At 43.4% G+C, this 20,849-nt stretch overlaps 1 protein-coding gene across 1 annotated transcript in view; it reads right to left on the reverse strand.

The window, feature by feature from the left end:
* Positions 1-439: 439 nt before the first annotated feature.
* Positions 440-20,849, reverse strand: part of RCOR1 (REST corepressor 1) — a 57,751-nt gene continuing 37,341 nt past the window's right edge. The window contains exons 5-10 of the mRNA XM_019639397.1: positions 18,163-18,241; positions 15,156-15,350; positions 9,449-9,526; positions 9,160-9,217; positions 8,281-8,510; positions 440-4,112 (exon numbers count right to left, since the gene is read on the reverse strand). Coding sequence (XP_019494942.1) covers positions 4,071-4,112; positions 8,281-8,510; positions 9,160-9,217; positions 9,449-9,526; positions 15,156-15,350; positions 18,163-18,241 — 682 coding nt within the window. The 3' untranslated portion in view covers positions 440-4,070. The remainder of the gene's footprint in view (positions 4,113-8,280; positions 8,511-9,159; positions 9,218-9,448; positions 9,527-15,155; positions 15,351-18,162; positions 18,242-20,849) is intronic.

Raw genomic sequence — 20,849 nt, forward strand, 5'->3', positions numbered from 1 at the left:
AATAGAAAAATGAATTCTGCAGAATTTCACAAATAAATGTCCCAATCTCCACTAACAAATGTTATCGTCCGATGGCTAAGCAATTATAATGCTATGAACATTCACCATAATGAATGTGCTGAAATAGAAAACAGGCAAAAGAGACATTAAAATATTACTTACAACAGCATTATTACAACATATTTTCTTTAAAATCCCAATGTGGATTTTACCACTTCAAAAGATATACAGCATTTCCATTATATTTGCAAACTTAACCTTATACATCTTTTAAAATCTTGAAAAAGTTTTAAGCAATCTAAAAAGCACTCAGCAAAGCCGATAAAAGTCTACGTAATGGAACACGACCCCCCAGTGTGAGTCTCAGCTCTGGGAGAGGGGACTGTAAACACTCGTTATCATACAACATGCATAGACTAGACTGACCTTCCTTCTTCTGAATTGTAACGGTGCTGCAATTGTGCTTCACTATAACTGGGAAAAGCTGCAGAGATCTAGGGGTGGCAGAAAGAGTGTTTGTTTTTGAGCATTGTACAAGATCACTAGACTCAGATTAGCTAGCTAACTACCGTGAGTCGACTTGAGGCAAAGTTTCACTTGATATTAAAAGCTTGAGTCCTGGGTCACTAGATTTAGAAACAGGCTAGACAAGAGAGAAAAGGAGACTCTCGACTAAGTTGGCTCCATCTTTCCTTTGCTCACATAAGCAGGGATCCAGTTAGTGTAATGCACTGTTTGGCTTATTTTTGGTATGCAATTATACCAATAGTATTATCTGATATTTAGAAAGACAAAAATAGGGCATAGTTGAAAATTAAAGTGACAATGAGCACACTTACAGTGGTGTGTGATATTTGAGGAAATTTTATATACACAGAAAACTGCTGAATTAGTCCACTATAGTCAAGCTGTGAAACTCAACTATTTTTTCATTTTTTGATTAGAGGTTTGTGACCATCAAAGGGTCTTACAGGTTAAAAAACTATCAAAAAGCATTTTGAGGAACTGGTGTCTCGGTGGGCACAAATACACCAAGACAGCGCAGTGGGCACGGTACACCACCGCCTGGCTCCCGCTGACACGGCCCAGCCATGTCCCGCCCCCCGCTGATGTTGTCAGCACAGCCGCCGGCGGGGCTGCTTCCGGCTGAAAGAGCTACATTACAGAACTGACCACTGTTTCAGACCAGTCAACACAATATTCAAGTAACAAGGTGTTTAAATGGATAAGTGAAAAAAATTTTACCTAACACTTTACACATCTACATAAAATTAAATAAAACAAACTTTTAATGCATATGCAATGCAATTTATATTTTTTAGGATTTCTAAACTAAAACTATCATTTGTTTCAATGGTACTATAATTTGCACAATAACTTATACTTAGGAGAAATTTTCCACAAAAATATATATATAATTATAACATTCACATTGATAATTTTTAAGAAGACAAAGCTTAAGTGAACATTGCATCCAAAGCAGTTGCCATGTGGACCCTTACGCGTCCAAACATGACCTGCTGACGCACCGAAGTCTTGATATGTTAAAAACGGGCTGCACATAAATAAGACCAAACCACTTAGCTTTTAAAGCTACATGATTTCTTGCATTTACAACATCATTGCAAAGACAGTGTAATGAAACAGTTTAAAACACAGTGCTATCTTACGCATGAAACTACAACGAAGGCAGCCAGGCAAAGACAACTCTCTTTTTCCCTTCTGGCAAATGGAAACGACATACCCCTTCCCTTGGAGAGAAAGCCCAAACCCAGCTGCTGCCATCTCGACAATACCGGCACAGTGACTCTTCGGGACAGGAGGCCACTCGGTGCCAGGAACCACCTAAGGGCTTGGTGCCCAATACAGATTGAGGTCTGGCACTGCTGGCGTGCCCATCATGCGACATCAGACCTAGTCTCATGCTTTCAAGCACTGCCAGAAGGGATCAATTCTTGAGGAAAATAGCCTGGGAGAGAAGAGAGGAACAGACCCACTGGCAGAGTGAGAAACTTGCCGCAGCAAACTGCTGACTGCTTCCAGGAAGAGGGAAGGGGGTTGTGAGAAGCAAGGAGAAACTCAAGTTTCTGTGCACGCCTTCGTGTCCCCTTAATGAGACGTGCAAAACTTATGCCACCTCCTCCGCGGTCCTTTCCTGCCACTTCCCAACTACACAGCAGGCTTACGATACAAACAGAACAACCCTGCAACGCTCTAGTGTTTCTTCTGCCCCATCCAGGCAGGAGTGGCGAGCTGTGACTGCTGTCCTTCACATGCTGTCCCCTGACCCCGGACTGCAGACACCCAGCTTAGGGACAGGATGATAAAAGTTGGGAAAGTCCCATTTCACTCCCCCCGTTTTGAATGACCCTTCTCCAGATTTCTAAAAGAAAAACTACAATTGCAAACCATCTACTTTTCTAGCTGACTCTCTTCCTAGAGAGAATCAGCAGACTTAAAAAAAAAAAAAAAAAGGCAAGGTGCTTGGGAGTCAGAACACATACATATTTTAATTGCATATTTTAAATTCTTAAGAATTCTGTTTATGCTGCCTTAAAGCATCTGTATTCTTTCTTTTTTGGTATTGAAAGCGGTAAAAATATTTAAATGATGCAAAAAACAAGAACAAAAATGTTCCTTCAGTATATTTAGTGCAGGCTGAACTGACCGTGGGAAGGGGCAGGGAGTTCAAATGCAGCTCGACAGTCAACCCCTCAGCCTCTCCGCAGGTCCCCAGCCGGGCAAGAGAATAAAAGTGATTCTGGAAGCCTCAGGACATTTATTAGAAGTTTTCACTCGTGCCAGTCCAACCAAAAGGCAATATATACCACTTTGTAGATTGTTTCTTTTCATCTTGGTCTCACTAGGACCAATAAACTAAACACTTCTCTGTCCTATACTACATGAAAAGAGAGAGGGTGATGTTTATGTGGTCGCATCAGTACATGAAGGACACAAAAGGACACATGGAGTGATAACACAGAAAAGGCCAGGCATACTGAGAGGACGGGCAACAAACAACGTGCAGTTGTGTAAAACCATCACCAGCTATTCTAATACCCTTTGTTGAGCTAATGTGACATTTAAAATCTGCACTCTGTCAGAATCTGCAGCAAGCTCTCCCATCTCCAAATCTCAGTGATGTCATCTTTGGCAAGCAATCAACTTGAAAGAAGTAAGACACTAAAACAGAAAAAGAATTGATAACATGGTTGCCAAAAGGAGAAGGCACCAATTCCAAATGTACAAGCACCAAGTACAGTAGTGGTATGGACCAAATCTCTTGGAGCTGGGGGCGAGGGGGGTCAGGGAAGACAGGGCGGCACCCATCCTGATCACAATGCCGAGAGGTGAAGGCAGAGTGTTGAGGTCCACGTTCCTTTTAAGCTACAGTGTCCAAGGAGAGCTGCTGCGAATGAGCTTCCTACCAACTGAGAAAGGAGAAGGAGGGATTAAGCCAACTACACTTATAAACCATAATTATACCCTATGTTCAGGGAAATGTGAGTTGAATCAGGATGTTTGGCACGATAGAGGTTATAATGCAGTCTGCCAATATACTGTGATTTCCAAAGATGCATGATATCATTTAGGTGGATGCCTCAGAGAAGAACAAGAGAAACTTTCTAGAAGGCCAACAAGGTCACAGTTACTCTGAAAATTACATTATGCACAAAGTAGAAATTGCAGGCCATGCAGGAGCGGAGTCGTGCCTTCCGAGTCGACTACCTGTTCTGAAGCTGCTGACGGGAAGAGCTGCCATTGATGGGGCTCAGGAGCTCCGACCGGGGAGGCGGTCCCCAGAGTCACGGGAGGCGTGCAGGCCAGGAGGCTCCCCCAGCACTTAGGCAGAGTGGAGATGCAACGGAGCTCTCTGGGAAGTGGCGCCAACACGGAGGAACGAGCGAAGAATTAAGGCAGATGTAGCACAGGACTGAAGTGTATGCCTTTTTGGTAATAGCTGCTTGTCCACAGAGATGTGATGCAGATGGCTAGGTGATGTCTTGTAATACCTGATATCCTGGGTAACACAGTTGTCCATACCAAGTACTGGAAGCTACCAGAGTTTCTCAGGAGGCAGATGCATATCTGACGTCAAGAACAGAAGCAGCCTGAGGAGGGCAGAAGAAAAAAGGAATCAAAGAGCAGGTCAACAGTTCAAAGGGCTCATCCCGGTGTTCTGCAGCAGGGAGAGGGCGCGGGCCTACCAAGCCTGCCGGGTGCACGCCCGCACACGCGCGCTGGCATAAGGGCGGGGCCTCAGGAGCGGGAGGCTCCAAGGCCAGGCTCTGCCACTTTCTGAGTACTCGGAGACCAGCCATTATTCTCGTTGGAGCTTCTCTTCCTCATCTGAAGAATATACATAATAATGATGTCTACTTCACAGGATTAAAAAAAAAACAAACCCCTGAAAAGGGCAGGCAGTAAGCACAGTGCTTGGCGGAGGCCTGCTCCAGGATGCAGGCACTGGCTGGAGGCACCCACCCCAGCCAACAAACAGGGACTGTACACAGGTTGCCCCGGATCCCTAAGGTTGAAGGCTCTTTTCTAAAAGCTTCCAGGACAAGGCCGGCCGAGTGACATGTTGGTTAAGAGCTGGCTTGGGACGCCAGAGGGCCTCAGTTCGGATCCCACATGAGGGCCAGTGACACTGCCCTCTACAGCTAAGATGCTGAACAACAGCTCAACCTGGAGCTGGGCTGCCATGAGTCGCAGGCGATGGCGTAGGCTGCAGCCCCTGCTGCAGTGGGTTGCCATGGGCTACCGTGTGTAGCCAGCAGCCAGCGTGAGCGGCCAGCAGCCGCAGTGAGCGGCCATCCAGAAGCCGGCGACTGATCTGCCTCGCCCGGGGAAGAGCGCAATGATGGTGCCAACTTGAGCCAGTGAAGCAACGTCCTCCACAACTAGACTGAAGAACAAAAGGACAGCAACTTGTCTGTTCCTCTTCCCCCAATTCCCCAGCACTGTTCGCATTCCCCAATAAAAAAAATCTTTAAAAATAAATAAATAAATGAATAAATAAATAAATAAATAATAAAAGCTTCCAGGACGTTTCAGACCCAAACCTAAAGGTCACGCGTGCCTCGGTGCTCACTGTGACCCTCCTGTGTGGTGCTGTTGTCAAACAACTGGGACTCAAATCTGGAACCTGGAAACGGCTGCGCTTCAGGTGAAGTCAGTTTATTAGAACTGCTGTCAGACAAACCAGAGGCTCCTCCCCACCAGCAGTCACTGAACCACTGTGTAATTTTAAGAATCTTAAATCGTATCTCTAACTTGTCATTTTTAGCATGGCTGCCCCCCCCCTCCACCTCAGAGAACGCTGGACCCTGTGGACTTCCCTCCCTCCTCAGCCTTCATGTTACAGCTGGTCCTCGATGTGGTTTCCTTATACTGTAGACGAGATGCCTAGAAACTTAACTGGTTCATACCACTGAGCCTATGGTAAAACTGGTGTCACTCTGCGTGGCTTCCCTCACAGTTGCAGAGCCTAACCTCGATGTTCAGTGAGGGTTCACTGGCCCAGGACTATGGCAATTCTGATGCCCTCCTCCCTGTCTGTGCTGCATAAGACACAAAATCTGAGGGCAGAGGGGCAGGCAGGACACCAGCGCCATTCCTTAGCTACTGGATGCCACAAAATTAAATGAGAATGCAGAATTACAAGGACCCAAGTTCTGAGCACTGACCACAATTAGCATTCTAACGAGTTCCTCCAGGCCCTGGGTGGACAGAAAAGCAGCTGCAAATGGAGAACGGACCCCAGGGTGATGGAGTGAAGGGCATGTGCTATAAGAAACAGAAAAAGGAGACTAAGAAAAGGAAATATAGGCGTGTGTGTGAGAGTCAGTGTGTGTGACGTGTTGTGTGTGTGTTTTATACGACCAAAGGGGTGAAAAAAAAATAAATAAAAGATTTTATTGAGGAATTGGGTGAGGGGAACAGCGTTAGGGAATCGGGGAACGGGAACAGACAAGTTGCTGTCCTTTTGTTCTTCAGTCTAGTTGTGGAGGATGTCACTTCACTGGCCCATGTTGGTATTATCTTTGCACTCTTCCCGGGTGAGGCAGGTGGGTCGCCGGCCACTAGACAGCGTGCGGCTCTTGGCAGCTCACGCCGGCTGCCAGTCACTCACGGTATCTTATGGCAGCCCACTGCAGCTTCACTGCAGCCTACGCCATCGCCGGCGACTCATGGCAGCCCAGCTCCAGGTCAAGCTGTTGTTCACCATCTTAGCTGTAGAGAGTGAAGCGTCACTGGCCCTCATGTGGGATCCGAACCGGGGCCCTGCCGCTCAGAACTGGCATCCCAAGTCAACTCCTAACCAACGCGCCACTCGGCCGGCCCCAAAGGGGTGAAAATTTTTAAAGGAAATAGAAAGATTACACATCAAAAAGAAGTTGGATGATAAGATTCTTCTGGGAGAGCAGGTTGGGTAAGCAGATTCCTGGAAGACCTGCCCCCAAACAAAAATGAAGACTTGTTGCTTGCTGGGAGGTCGAGTTACTGACAAGCCAGCTCCATCAGAGACAGGAGAGGAAATCACATGGGTATTCTGATGTAAAATCAACACGGGAAGTGGGCCATTAGGGATGGACTTTCCGGACTAGTAAGAAAGAAAAAAACGTAACTGACTTATCAAAGTCAGTAAATGAACCAGGCGGAAGAAAAGTACACGTGTGCACAAGAACTGATATCCTGGTGGTTAAATCACTACCACCTTGTTTGTGCAAACCCTGATGGCGCCAGTTCTGATTAAATCTGCAGAGGGCAGAGAAACAGTTTCAGATTATTTTCGCTTCCTGGGACTGAAGCTGGAGAGCTTCACATGGAAGACAGCTTTCTTTCTCGCAAATGCTCATGCTCCTTTCCTAGTAACCTCATCTTCTCAGAGCTTCCTAAATCGAGTCCAGGACTTTAGGAAGCTAATTTGTTGTGACAGGGGCAATTAGCACTGGGACAAATACCAATGCCAGCTAGACTGAAAAACAAAAGGACGGCAACTTGTCTGTTCCCCTCCCACAATTAAAAACAACAACAACAACAAAAACCCCAAACCACTGCCAGAAGATAAAAGCCACCTTAGTTTTTTGCTCAGATGTTACGCAGGCTGGTCCATACACATGTGACTTGGGAACCACTCACATTTGGAAATATTATAGACTTTGTACACTTATTCAAAGTTTCTGGTGGAAGGCTCTAAGGAATCCGATTCTAACAAAATTAGTATGTTTGAACACTCGTCTGACAAATGGGCTGTGGGGCACTGCATGTACGACCAACATCATGATCTCAGGGTGCCATCTTCCTCATAAGGCACCCCCACACTTAGGTCAGGAGGGAGGGGCCTCTGGGCTGCTGCTACAGCCAGACTCTTTAGAGGAAAGCAGACAATGGAAAATAGGTAATTTCAAATCATTCCTGCACGGTTATTGGAAGACTAATGAGAATGTGATTTTCCTTATAAAGCTAAATTAATCCTTAAGTTACCCTGGCACTGAACAAATTCAAATGTGAAGTGACTGGCAATGAACTCTTACTCTGACCAGCCCCACTCTCCTCTGTGGGACTGAGAGGTAAATACACAGGCGGGCAGACCAGGCTAGTCGGGAAAATGGCAGCCCTGTCACAGGAAGCAGGGAGGTAACAGATGGGTCCCTGCAGCCTCAATAATCTTCCTGCCGAGGCTCTGCTGACTGGCTGGTGAAATCAGTGCCACTATCCTGCAGATTACCTGAATGTCAGTCACTATCCCAGAAGTCCCAGCCCACCACAGGACCTAGCATTGTCCCAACCACATGGAAGCCAGTTAACCCAAACGGCACCCAAGGCTGGGAGGGCTGTGCAGCAGTCAGACCAGGAGCGTCTGATGGCGAGCTGTGTAGACCCGCTGGTAAGGTCAGTAACCTCACAACAAGATGACAACATATTTGACAAAACTTAGTTCTACTGACACTCCTCAAGGTACTTCCAACTTCCTGTTTTATAGCAGGGTTCTTACTGTAGTTAAAGAAATACTAGTAATGTGGAATATTCTGTAGCTGGAGGAAGCCAGGATAGAACGAGAAATTTGTCTAGGAATTCGACTGTGAATAATATACACAGTGACCAAAAACTGAATGAATTCCACACACATATTATGGTATTTACAGGCAAAAGTCAAGTATTGACAGCTAAAACCTAAAAACATTTCTGCAGCTGAAAAAGGTCATCAATGAAGAAACAAATTGAGCCACTGAGCATGAATCTGGCAGAGAAGAGCCCGTGTTTCAGAGTTACCTCGTCTTCCTCTTCAGGAATCTTGACAGGATTCTCCGGGGACTTCACAGCTTTCTGGTTACTGGGTCCATTGGTCTCTTCTTTCCCATGTTCTGCCTCCCATTCTTGTAAAACTTCATCTATGTTGAAGCGGCGTCGATAATTTACAAAAAAGTTTTTCACTTGTACCACTGATTTGTTGCCAATCACGTCTGAGATTGCCTGAAAGTCTCGGCCATATTTCCTGATGGCTAAGGATGTAAGAGAGCAGGTTTTTTTCAACACAAGAGAAAAACATTAAAAGAAAACAAACCACAATCGAGACTTACCCGTCTCCAGATAAGAAAATATACAGGCTTGTAACAGCAGGCACTATCTTAATACATTATACCAGTGGAGAAAGTAGTGAAGTCTAGATACAGTCCACAGATGACTAGATCAAAGTTGTTCAGTATGACCCAGAAATCTGTACCTTGCTATCATGTCACGAGACCTGAAATCACCCAGCAATTACTGTATACTTGTGGACGTTTACATTAGTCTTTCTAGGGTCCCCAGGACTAGAACACTCCCAACCTTAAAAACCCAACACTCAGTCTGCTTCTTTTGGGGTTTTGTACTTCCTCACTTTTCAGAACCCAACATGTAGCTATTAGAATGAACTACTCACACCTTTAGAAACTGACGCCTGCACACTAATTTTTACGACCTGAGAGATACAGGAAAGGAGAGGAGTGAAGCCCAGAGGGGACACAGCAATGTGGCTAAAATGACGTCCTCTACAGAGTGTTACCCCCGAAGAACCTGCCCATGAGAGCGGTGTGCGGGGCACAGTGAGGCACTGGTCTCTCCTAGAAGCTGCCACTGCTCCCGATCTTTCCGAGGAGAAGCTCCCCATACCTTGTACAGCCAGCAGCTGCTCTTCTGTGGTCCAGCGTGCGTTACATTTCGGGATGACCTGGACACCAAAGGAGTCAGATCAGCACACCACATTTAGAGAGGGCACGTCCTTACGTGCGTTAATGAATCTTTCTTCTCATTATCAGAATTTTAACATTAGAGGTTTATAAAATTATGTCTCCACCTTTCTTTTTAATAGATGTAACTGGAAGTATATTACAGGGGAATTATATTCTTACACAAAGAAAACTTGAGTATGACTTCTGAGATGCTGTTAACATGATCCTACCTCTGGAAGTCGGTATGGTTCTATCCCACCATCAAGTTTCTCTTTGAGAGCACTGTTTGTCTGTTTAATATTCTGAATCTAAGAGAGAGAAGATTTCATTTTAAAAATAAAAAACTTTTATAAAGGTATGAAAACAGAAATAAACTAAAGGAAACAAACCAAGAGCAGAGAAGTTCCTAATCTGCATGGTGGCCAAACTTTGAGGTTCCTACTGTATCCTTTAAAGCATCTAACTGGTCTCTTTAATTGACCTGCTGAGAGCAACAGACAAGGAGCAACCAAGAAGGAGGGGATGGTGATAAAAAGTCTCCTACGTACACAATTGCTACCCACCATTTCCTGATGGGCGATCACCTGAGCAGAACATATATCTGGAGTCTGACACAAGACAGAGGCGGTGCCTGGGCTTCCGGCACACAGAATTGACCTGAACACCAGAGCAGGCAGGCTGATGGCAGCCAAGCCTGGGCTGCAGAGCTGGGTTGCAGAGCGGGCGGCAGTGCAGTCTCCTGGCCCTGAACTGCTCTACATGGCAGAAGCCTGCAGGCTATTATGGGGACAAAGAAGAAAGCAATATGCCAGTTCTTCATAAGCCACATTTGGATCAACTGAAACGTCCTCATTTTGTCACAAGTTATCTTTTCTACATTACTGCTTTGATTCAATGTACTTAATCTCTCACTACCCCGGCCTAGTCAAAAGAAAGACACAAACACTACCACCCACCCAACCAATCCACGCTGCCCTTTCATTCTGCACGGACTCCAGAATGAGCTGGGTCACGGAAGTGGGCCTTCCTGTGCCAAGCCCGTGAGAACTCTGACCCTGGCATAGCATTTTTCATTTCTGAATGATCGTATGAGCACATAAGAAAGCAGGGCAGCAATTAGTCCATTTTCCCAGTAAAACATCAGAGACACTAATGAGCAGCAGATGCCCTTGAAAGCAGAGATCTCATTAAGGCAGATGAAGGAAGGCAGGACTTGCAGGGTGGCGGTGGTGGGGGGCGGGTGTGTGTGTGTGTGTGTGTGTGTGTGTGTGTGTGTGTGTGTGTGTGTGTGTGTGTGTGTGTGTGTGTGTGTGTGTGTGTGGTGGTGGTGGTGGTGGTGGTGGTGGTCGTGAAGGACCCTGGCAAAGGAACACTTCTGAATAGTCCTCTCTTTTTAAAAAAACTTTCTATACTTATTTTTTTTTAATTCCCATTTTTAAGTACTTACATTTCACAAAATTCCAGTTCCACATGTCCTTTCCTCCTATGTTTTACTCCTTCTAAAAGGTTTAAAAGGGAGGGGGATGTGCAGGTTTTCCACACTGTGGGACCGATGGCCAAGTAAGGGAGAACCGGAAATTGACCCTGCCTGCCAACAGGAAGGACCACAGTCTACCAGAAATACAGCCCACTCCTAATCTTTTTGTATTAATGCCACATCAGAACATAAAGACAATTGAAAAGAAAAATTATCAGAAACATGCACAAAATTTACTCCACAGTAAAACCATAAACAAGCACCTTGAGTTACTGAGATTAGTTTATCTTGAAAAGGTACAAATCAGAAGAAAATACTAGAAATTTACTCACAACAAGTTCCTGGGAAAGTAGTGCAAGCTCCCAGATGAGCACTAACAGAGCTCTCTGATATGGAAATGTTGAACGCTGTGCTGCCGCACATAGCAGCCACTGGCCGCATACTGTTACTGAACACTGAAATGTGGCTTATGCAACTGAGGAATCGAATTTTAAATTTCTTCAATTTTAATTAATCTAAACTTAAATAACCACAAGTGGCTTCCAGCTACCATATCGAACAGCACAATTGTAGACTCTTGCTCAAAGCTCTCAGTTACCAACAACCCATAAAACACTGCAGGGTGCTCCGATGATGGTCACTGAATTCTCCTTAGGCTTAAAAGCTACGTCTAGAAACTTCCGACAGGGAATTAGCGAAAAGTCAGGGGTCTAGAATACTGCATGTCTTCTAGCATTTCAGTTCTGTCACTGCCTTCATTCTGGTTCCTGTGTACACATGGTATAAGCCTGGGCACACAGTGCACTGTGACTAAGTAATGTGCATTGCCCAAGCAGACCAGCCTACTTTAGCACGTGCATTTTCTCTCTAAAGTCAAAAGCTAAAGAAGCATACAGATTAAATGAATGGCTGTAAGGCAGAACATCCACAAATTCTGAACTAAAAGTTAGCTCTGAGCTCAGTACCCTACATCTCTGTTCGTGGTACACTTTCCATGTTGGAAATAGCCCATGTTCACTAACACAGTAGGGTGAGTTGCCAGCTTAATGCCCGTTGGATGGGAAGCCACAGTGGCAACAAGCTGGAAAAGAAATAGGATATGAATGTAATTGGCATGTAAAGGAAAACCAAAAACGCAGCGGTCAGTTGGCTGGGTGCCTTACTAGACCTCCCAGTCAAACACACAACTTTCTGTTTTTTACGTTACTGTGTGGTTAGTTACTCTTCCGTAAGGTCAGGCCGCTTTAGTCTCTGCTCACAAAGACCTAATGCAACAGGCTCTGTTCGCTGGCTAATCTGACAGCCGTTCCCAGCCCCCGTCCCACATGTTCTGCGGAGCCAGGAGGAGCGTGGCAAAGCCTGGCATGCTGGAAGTCTAGAGTTTCTTGGAGGCAAAGGCTTTTCCTGCTGGAAGGGACAGATGGGTTAGCTCCACTGACATCTCCTCTTCTCACTGCCCTGAACACAGACGTGAAGGTTACCGAATGGCTTCGGCAGCTTCCAGTGGGGCAACAAGTGAGATGAAGGCCAATCACTAAGAATGCCAAGTAGAAAGCCAAAAGAATGTGGCTCTCTGAGAGTATCACTGAACAGATGGACTAATGCCAGCACCACTGATGTTGTGACCTCTTGCTATTTGGTAAAAATAAATCCTTAATTGTTGAAGCTGCTGTTATCAGGTTTTGCTATTTTCAGGCAAATGGCTCCCTGGATATACAACCAAACACCAAACACAGGGCCCCCAGAATAAAATGTCCACTATGTGACTGATTGTCATTTGGAGCCCGGAAGTGCATTTGGCAGTGGCCCTAAAAGGTTACGGGAAGTAAACAACCTGTCTCCTCTCAGTAAGTGAGACTAAGCAAGCCCGCTCTTCAACAATGAAAACTGAGAGTAGCTACCTACAAATAAAAAATTCGTGCTCTTGATCCTGACTCTGAAAACCAAGGAATCTTTTATGTATCATATGAGAGTCAGTAACACCTCCATGGAAGAAGGGGTCTCGCTTTCTTTTTTGAACGTCAAGCAGCAAGCATTAGGAACTCACTCAGCAGAGGGGGAAACGCAAAGGAAGATGAAAATGCATCTGAGAGCTCACAGCCCTAATCAGAGCGAGCTCTTCCAACGCAAACAGAGCTTAAAATGCTCTCACACAGCAGCCCTCATATATCCTGGAAGATCAGGCAGGCAAGGATTAATCTCTTCATTTGAAAAGAGGCCCAGGAAGATTAAGTGATGCTCCTAAGATTAGAATGCAGCAATGCCAGCAGCCAAGACAAGGAGCCGCTGCTCTGGTTCCATGGGGCACGGTTGGTCCTGGTCTGTGCCATCTCCCTACACCAGAAGATAGGGGCCACTGACCCCCCTCTTCTCATCTATGAAGCAACAGTTGGCCTCCTATCTAATTCAGCCTCCCAAGGGAACCATCAAGATTAACAAGTCAAAGAAGCAAAAGCTAAAGTAAACCATGAGTCCACAATTTACCTTTAATTTGAGACAGAAAGAGGGTGTGGGGGGGAGGGGATGAGACACACAGAAGGACAGCACGAGGCTGCACAGCAGAATTTTCAGTTTCAGATTAAAATAACGAGACATTTCTCATACAAATAATTATAAAAGGATTAATTTAAAAAACAATATCTTTTATAAGAGCACCAAAAGGTACCAAATATCCAGGGATAACTCTAACAAAGGCTATATAAGAACTATACATAGAAAACAACAAAACAAAGAAATTAAAGACCCCTACAAGAGGGGACATATCATGTTCATGGGTAAGATGTTAATTCTCTATTTTGATCTATAGATTCAATATAATCTCAATCAAAATTCTAGCAGAATTAGTTTACTGGAAATTGACAAGGTGATTCTGAACTTTATATGGAGCTACAAAGGGCCATGAATAGCCAAGACAATCCTGGAGGACTTACACCACCAGATACCTCGATTATAATGTATGTGTAATTAAGACAGCATAGTACTGCTAAAGAATGGACAGGACAAACAGACCAAAGGAACAGAGTGGGAAATCCGAAACCTGCCCCACACACATATGGATGCCGGATTTAAAATAAAGACCCCACTGCTCTGGGGCAGGGAGAGGGTGGTCTTTTCGATAAACACTAGTCGGTTAACTAGCTATCTATACAAAACAAACAAACAAACAATTACTGACGCTACTCCTAACAACATACACAGAAAAACATTTTCAGGTAGACTGAAGATCAAAATGTAAAAGGCAAAAGAGCGCTTTTAAGACAGCCTGAGAGAGTATTCACAACCTCAGGGAAAGTTCTCCACAGAATGTGAAGAGCACTAACCACAAAGACAAGAATGAGAAATTGAACTACCTTAAAATTCAGAATTTCTGATCATCAAAAGGGAACAGTAAGAGTGAAAAGACAAGACTCAGAGCGGGAAACAGAACAATCTGCCGCCAGCCCCCAAGGATAATTTCGCAATGCTTGGGGGCATTTCTGCTGTCACAGCTGATGGGGGGAGGGTACTACTGGCATCTAGTGGATAAAGATGCTGCCAAACACCCTACAATGCACAGGACAGCCCCCCACAAAAAAGAAGTATCCTGCCCAAAATGTCAACAGTGCTACAGGTTAGGGAACCTTGATGTACAATAGTACAACCCAAACACATGTGACCTGACACAACCGTGTGGAAACCCCCCAGTGCCAGACACGTGCACACTTTGTAGCCCAGCACTCCACTCTTAGGCACACTCCAACAAAGAGGCTTGCAACAGGCACCGGGAGTCACACAGCATAATGCTCGTATCAGGATTGTAATGGCCGAAAATGCGAAACCACCCAAATGTCCACGGGGAGTAAAATGGGCAATCTGTAGGACATTTCCACACGCACGGTGAGAAATAAGCACTGTGGCTCTGTACTACACGGGTGGCTCTCACATGAATGAAAGCCAGACATAAAAGAAACCACACATCAATTTTTAATATAAGTCCAAAAGTGGATAAAAAATAATTTGTGGTTTTAAAGTCAGAATAGTGGCCGCCTGCTGGGAGAAGCAGATCATGAACAAGACGGGCACGAGTGAAGTCGCGGGAGCAAGGCTGCATTTCTTGAGGGGAGTAGTAACGAGAAGAGGACGTGAATGGGGCTTTGGGGACAATATTCCATTTCTTGATCCAGATAGAGGTTAGCTGGGGGTGTGCGCAATGTGAAAAATCACTGCGCGCGTGCGCACACGCGCACACACACGCACACACACACACACACACACACACATTTGTATATACATATATAACATCAATTTCAAAGTTAATTTAAGAAAAATCAGTGGGCCCGTACCTACGTTCTTCTGTCCAGCTCCTTAGAAACAAAATGCCCTTCTGAGATTTGTGGAAAGAGAACATCCATGTGTGTGAAAAAGAAAACCAGCTCTAAAGTGCTGGATGGCCCTTTACCCAGGACTAGGCTCGTGGGTACCTGTCGTTTGACTGAAACCAGTTCCATGTCCAGTTGTCTCAGCACCGTGGCAGCGGCCGTGGCATTGGCAGAAACAGCCTCCACGTCTTCTTGAGAAAGAAACATTCCTTTTGGAGGTTTCCTTTTTGCTCTGTTTTTAGCTTGTGTACTATGTTTCTCTTTTTTGATCTGAGGAACTGTCTCAGTAGGAGGCACCTGCATGATATACATATTTGAAATGAGAAGCTAAGAAAATTTCAATGCCAATTGAACAGTGATAAGCATATTTCCTTAACGTGGCTCGACACAATCTAAGACAGATGCCACGCCATCTCATAATTACCATCTACAATTCTAACAGGTAGCTTAACAGGCGAAACACTGGCCACTGAATTTGGCTAACCACTTCAAAGTGGACGCCACTTCCTTCTTGTACAGACATATCCATATTCAATCACTTGAAGCCTGTGACAGCACTCTCAGCTTCCTGTAGTAATATAGGAAGAAAAAATTCTGCGCTCTCCTCTCGTGATCTTTATGTACATGGCTAAGGAGCTCTTTTATCCTAACGGTCCCTAGTAATACTGATGGACATATGAACAAAGAAAGAAAAAAGAAAAATAAGATTCTGCACATGTATAAAGATCAATTTAAATTCTCTAAATCTTTATAGAAATTTTAAAAAATATAAACTTCCATATTTTTTATATATCAACTTTTTAACACATCTTTTTTGGGGGGATGACACCTTAACTTTTAGGGCAATTGTGCCCTAAAAATTTGCTGCAAAAAAATATATGCTGTCATTTTAAATGCATGACTGCTACTAATTTTTTAAAGTGCTGTCTCTAAAACCAAAGCTTTCAGACATGAAATGCTGTAAAATCTTGGCAAGGAAAGGATAATGTCTTATTGGTAACCATTTTAAGAACAAGAAGGTTTTGTAATTGGTCATAATCTCATCTTGTTAAGTGTGTTAACATTTGCTGATAGAGCTGAAAATATGTTCAGGCTTTTTGCTTCATACGTTAAAAGACTGAGATAAAAAGACCATGCATACTTATGAGGGCAGCCATGAGCTCCTGAACAGCAGTAATAAACAAAATACATAAAAATATTAGTAGGCAATAAACTGTTCTGTAATTGCACTATGCTGTTTAGTAAGCTCACCTATTGACAATGTGTGTATTTTAATAACATTTTAGTACGTAAAGAACTACGATTTAACCAGTTTTCTTTTTGAACAAGAAATTGAGCTATACATATAAAAATTACAGAAATTAATAAACCAACCCCTTTCTCTTCCATTTAAAATGTCTCATTGAAGAACCTAGTAAACAATGCATCAAAACAAAGCTTACAAAAAATTCCAAATACCATGTGGTTTCCCAAACAAAATTTAGCTAACCCTGAAAATGATCTTGTTACATGGGCACTCATATAAATCACTGGCCAAAGTGCCACCCAGAAGGGATTGCCAGTTTCCAATTTGGTGCTATGTACCTTACCAAGAGAAGCCTTCAAAATGTTATCTGGAACACTGTGACCCAATAATCCAACTCCCAGAAATTAATTCTAATGGAAAAAGTGTACAAATATTTAAATATGAGATCAGCATTGTTTATAATAGCAAAAAAGCAGGAGCAAAAACTGTAAAAGCCCGTAGATTATCTTACTCAATTAGGAAAGATCTGTATGATGGAATAACATACAGCTGTGCATATAAATGTATTTGACATAAAAATATGTTCAAGGTAGAGTAAATTTGAAAGGTTGTAAAAATTATATAAGTTTCCATTTTTTATTTTTTAAAATAAAAGCCAGAATTATGTATATAGGCATATACATTTTACAGAAGAAGTCACTTGCAAAAAGTCACCAAAATGTTAGTGGTGATTATGTGTGACAATATTGTAAATCATTTTCATTTTCTTCTTTCTGTTTCGCTGTATTTCATACTTTGTCTATAAAAAGCATATGTCATTGATGTAATTTTAAAGTTTAGGTTATGTCTAGACCCTTGTTTTCCATACCTAAAATAGCTGTCTCATAATTTAGAATCTTTTGAGATGAGAACCCTTTGCGATTTTCCTGACACTTTAGACTCTGTCTTCAGAAAAACTCTTCTATGACCACAGTAGTCATACCCACAATGGGATTCAATGTTCCAGCCTGACTGAGGGGCTGAAGGGCTCCAATGTGCTAAGAAGCCCCGTTTGCCAGGTATCCTGTCCCTCTGGCCTCCAGGTACTCCACCAGGGCCTGTGGCAGACAGTGGTGAATTGTGGGGGTTTCCGACCTGTGCCAAGGAGCCCTGGGTTTCCTGGGAGAGACCTTGGGGGTCCAATATATGCTTTATTCAATGTTATGAATGGACAAAATCATGCAAGATTGCAAGCCCTATTCCCGACACCCCACTGTTCTCAGTGGACAGTTTACAATAAACAAATATTATAAATACACCAAAAACAGTCATCCATAATTGTAGGGATTTGTGGGCCCCCTGAATCCAGAGACTAAAAACCTCTGACATAATGATTTTAAAGATGTGACTAATTAAAGCTTCACCATGAGTGAGGCTCACCCTCGTTATGACGTACTGGTGGCTGAGTAACCAGAAGAGTTGCACTGAGTCCCTGTCAGCCCCCTACAGTCACTTCCTGAGCAAGAGTGTGCAGAGCTGTGGGCCAGCGACAGCTTGGAAGGAGACACGCGGCTGAAAAGAGGAGCCACACTCCAGCCTGGGCCTCAGCAGAACCCCTTTCTAAGGGACTGAGCTAGCGGCTCAGGAAAGAAGGCAGTGAGGCCTGCTGCCCTCCACAGAATCGTCACTCATCGCTACTACTTTGTCTTTTAAGACTTCCTTCACTCATGTTTCCTAGCAAACAAATTTCTAAGTTCTAGAAAGCGGAGTTAGCATTGTTTAAAATGTCATACCATGATGCCTTGTACACTAAGTAGAAAAAGTAAGAATGTTCTACTTATGGAACTCGTAATACAATTTATTTGCCTAAAGGGGAAAAAATACCTCCTTTTTGCTCTCCTTATTTTGATCAATCTCAATGTCAATGGGATTATTTCCATTTGCTTCTTCTAGTTCATCCTCACTGAAAGATAAGAAAAAGTTACTGAAAGATTATTTTGCTCCCACAAAAAGCTAAAGGAGTTCATCACCACCAAACCAGTATTACAAGAAATGTTAAAGGGACTTCTTCAAGAAGACGACGACGACGACGACGACGACAAAGGCGAGTAAGATAAAAAATATGAATAATACAATGGCAATAACTACATACCTATCAATAGTTACTTTAAATATAAATGGATTAAATGCTCCAATCAAAAGACATAGGGTGGCTGAATGGATAAGAAAACAAGACCCACGTGTCCATCGATAGACGACTGGATAAAGAAGTAGTACATATACACAATGGAATATTACCCAGCCATAAAAAAGAATGAAAATTTTACCGTTTGCGACAACAAATGACCTAGAGAGTATTATGCCAGATGAAATAAGTCACACAGAGAAAGATAAATACCATATGATTTCACCTATATGTGGAATTTTAAAAACTAATGAACAAACAAAACAGAAATAGACTCATAGATACAGAGAACAAACTGATGGTTGCCAGATGGGAAGGGGAGTTAGGGGGCTGGGTGAAAAGGTGAAGGGATTAAGAAATACAAATTGGCAGGTACAAAATACTCATGGGATGTAAAGTACAGCATAGAGAATACAGTCACTAATACTGTAATAATAACTATGAATGGTGTCAAGGGGGTACTAGATTCATTGGGGAGATCACTTTGTAAGTTATATAAATTTCTAACCACCATGCTGTTTACCTGAAACTAATGTAATAGTGTATGTTAACTGTAACTGAAAATTAAAAAAATTTTTTTAAATGCCTTAAAAATAAAAGTTTATTTTGTTATTGATTTTACTTAATATATAAATATAAGCAATAAATTGATTCAATGACAGATCTACTATACAATTAGTATGTTTTCAGATTGTTGAGATGAAAACCATTTTTACAATTCATACAAAATACCAACTCCATAGTTCTTTTAGTCTAAATGATTAAAAAAAGAACTATTAAAATAGGTTTCCAACTCCCAAACCAGGCCTAGAACACTGTTGCGTTATATATGTAAAGTGTTTCCTCTCACCTCTCAACTGAAAACATCAAATTGAAGACATTTACTTAATTTCCCCATAATTACCTAGTGGAGAACTAGGGCATGATCATTAGACACACTGAGAAATTATTCAAGAAGTCCCACTGCACTGGGAATCAACATGTGAAAATCCATTCTCAAGTCCCAGCCGCCTACTTCTGGCTACACAAGTCTGAGAATGAGAAAGGCTTTTTGGTGGCCTGGATAACTGGTATTTTAAATTAAGTTAATTTTTTTTTTTTAGCTGAGCCATCCTGCTACCTGTTGGCAGCTCAGCGGCTGCTCAGCTCGTGCTGGACTCAAACCGCTGTTGCCCAGAGCTCAAACTCTTGAACGAGCTCTTAACCAACTGAGCCACTCGGCCGGCCCTAAATTAAGTTAATTTTAAAAAGGACACTCACACTGATGTGGTACTTCAAATGCTTTTGTTTATATCCTTCCATTTAGTTATAAAGAAAAAAAAAAAAGCTGTGGTAGGTGGGACCTTCAGTAAAAAAAAAAAGAGAAAATGAAGGCGCACAGAGGTCAAGCAGCCTGGTCCAGTTTGCCCCAGTTAAAACCAGCTGGACAGCAGAAGTGGCAGAGTGCTCAGGTCCCACTTGGTCTCCGGAACGCATTCCAGGTGACCGCCCACTGCGCAGCCCTTCTCCCCACCCACCCCCACGGCCCAGGAGGTAGGAAGTTCGGGCTGAGCAGAGTGTCCAAGAGAAGTAGGAGCCTGGGGCTGAGGGAATTCTGTCCCCAGTCCCGGCCGTTACTTTCACAGGCAAGTCCCATTAGGAAGGCAACAACCTCTCAGGCGCCACTGCTTCGCCATGTGCCCTTCCTGTTTGCACCCTACCACGGTAAAGGCACACACGGAGGTGGGGGCGCAGCGGTCCCCCCTTGGCAGTGATGCGAAGGAACGACCTGATGGTGGGAGCAGAGACATGTCAGCCAATGCTCTAAGCATTTCACACTCAGGATAACAAAGCCTATCTATTTCTAAATTTAATTCTGATTTTAGCTTAGTAGACTGCACCTGTTTGTAGTAACTTAACTTAGTAAACTAGATCTAACATATAATGGAAATAAACATTCTAATCAAAAGTTGCAGCAACATTGAGTAAAACTCAATAGGTCTGCCACATTTCTTTGGTTACTAAGCGCACTGATCCATCAACAGACCCACTCGTATGGATGCTACACACCTGGAGTGTGCAGATGTGCCAAGGTCAATGGTCTTACAGAATTTTACAGTTGGAAAGAGCCTCTTGGAGATGTTCTCGGCATCACTCTCATTTTAGACATGGCCAAAAGATCTGAATTCTCCAGAAGTGATACTCAACTCTCAATTTGTTACCACATTCTTCTCTTCCATTTGAAATCATAAAATATTCTCCTGAGATGGGGCCAAGTAATGGCTAATTTACAAAATGACATATTACAGAAAACGTAAAGGAAAATACAACTTTAAAAAGCTACCTATGGGACTGGCCGAGTGGCATGTTGGTTAAGAGTTGGCTTGGGATGCCAGCTCTGAGCAGC

This window comes from Hipposideros armiger, unplaced genomic scaffold (assembly GCF_001890085.2).
Source record: "Hipposideros armiger isolate ML-2016 unplaced genomic scaffold, ASM189008v1 scaffold_43, whole genome shotgun sequence".
In the NCBI taxonomy this organism is placed as follows: domain Eukaryota; kingdom Metazoa; phylum Chordata; class Mammalia; order Chiroptera; family Hipposideridae; genus Hipposideros; species Hipposideros armiger.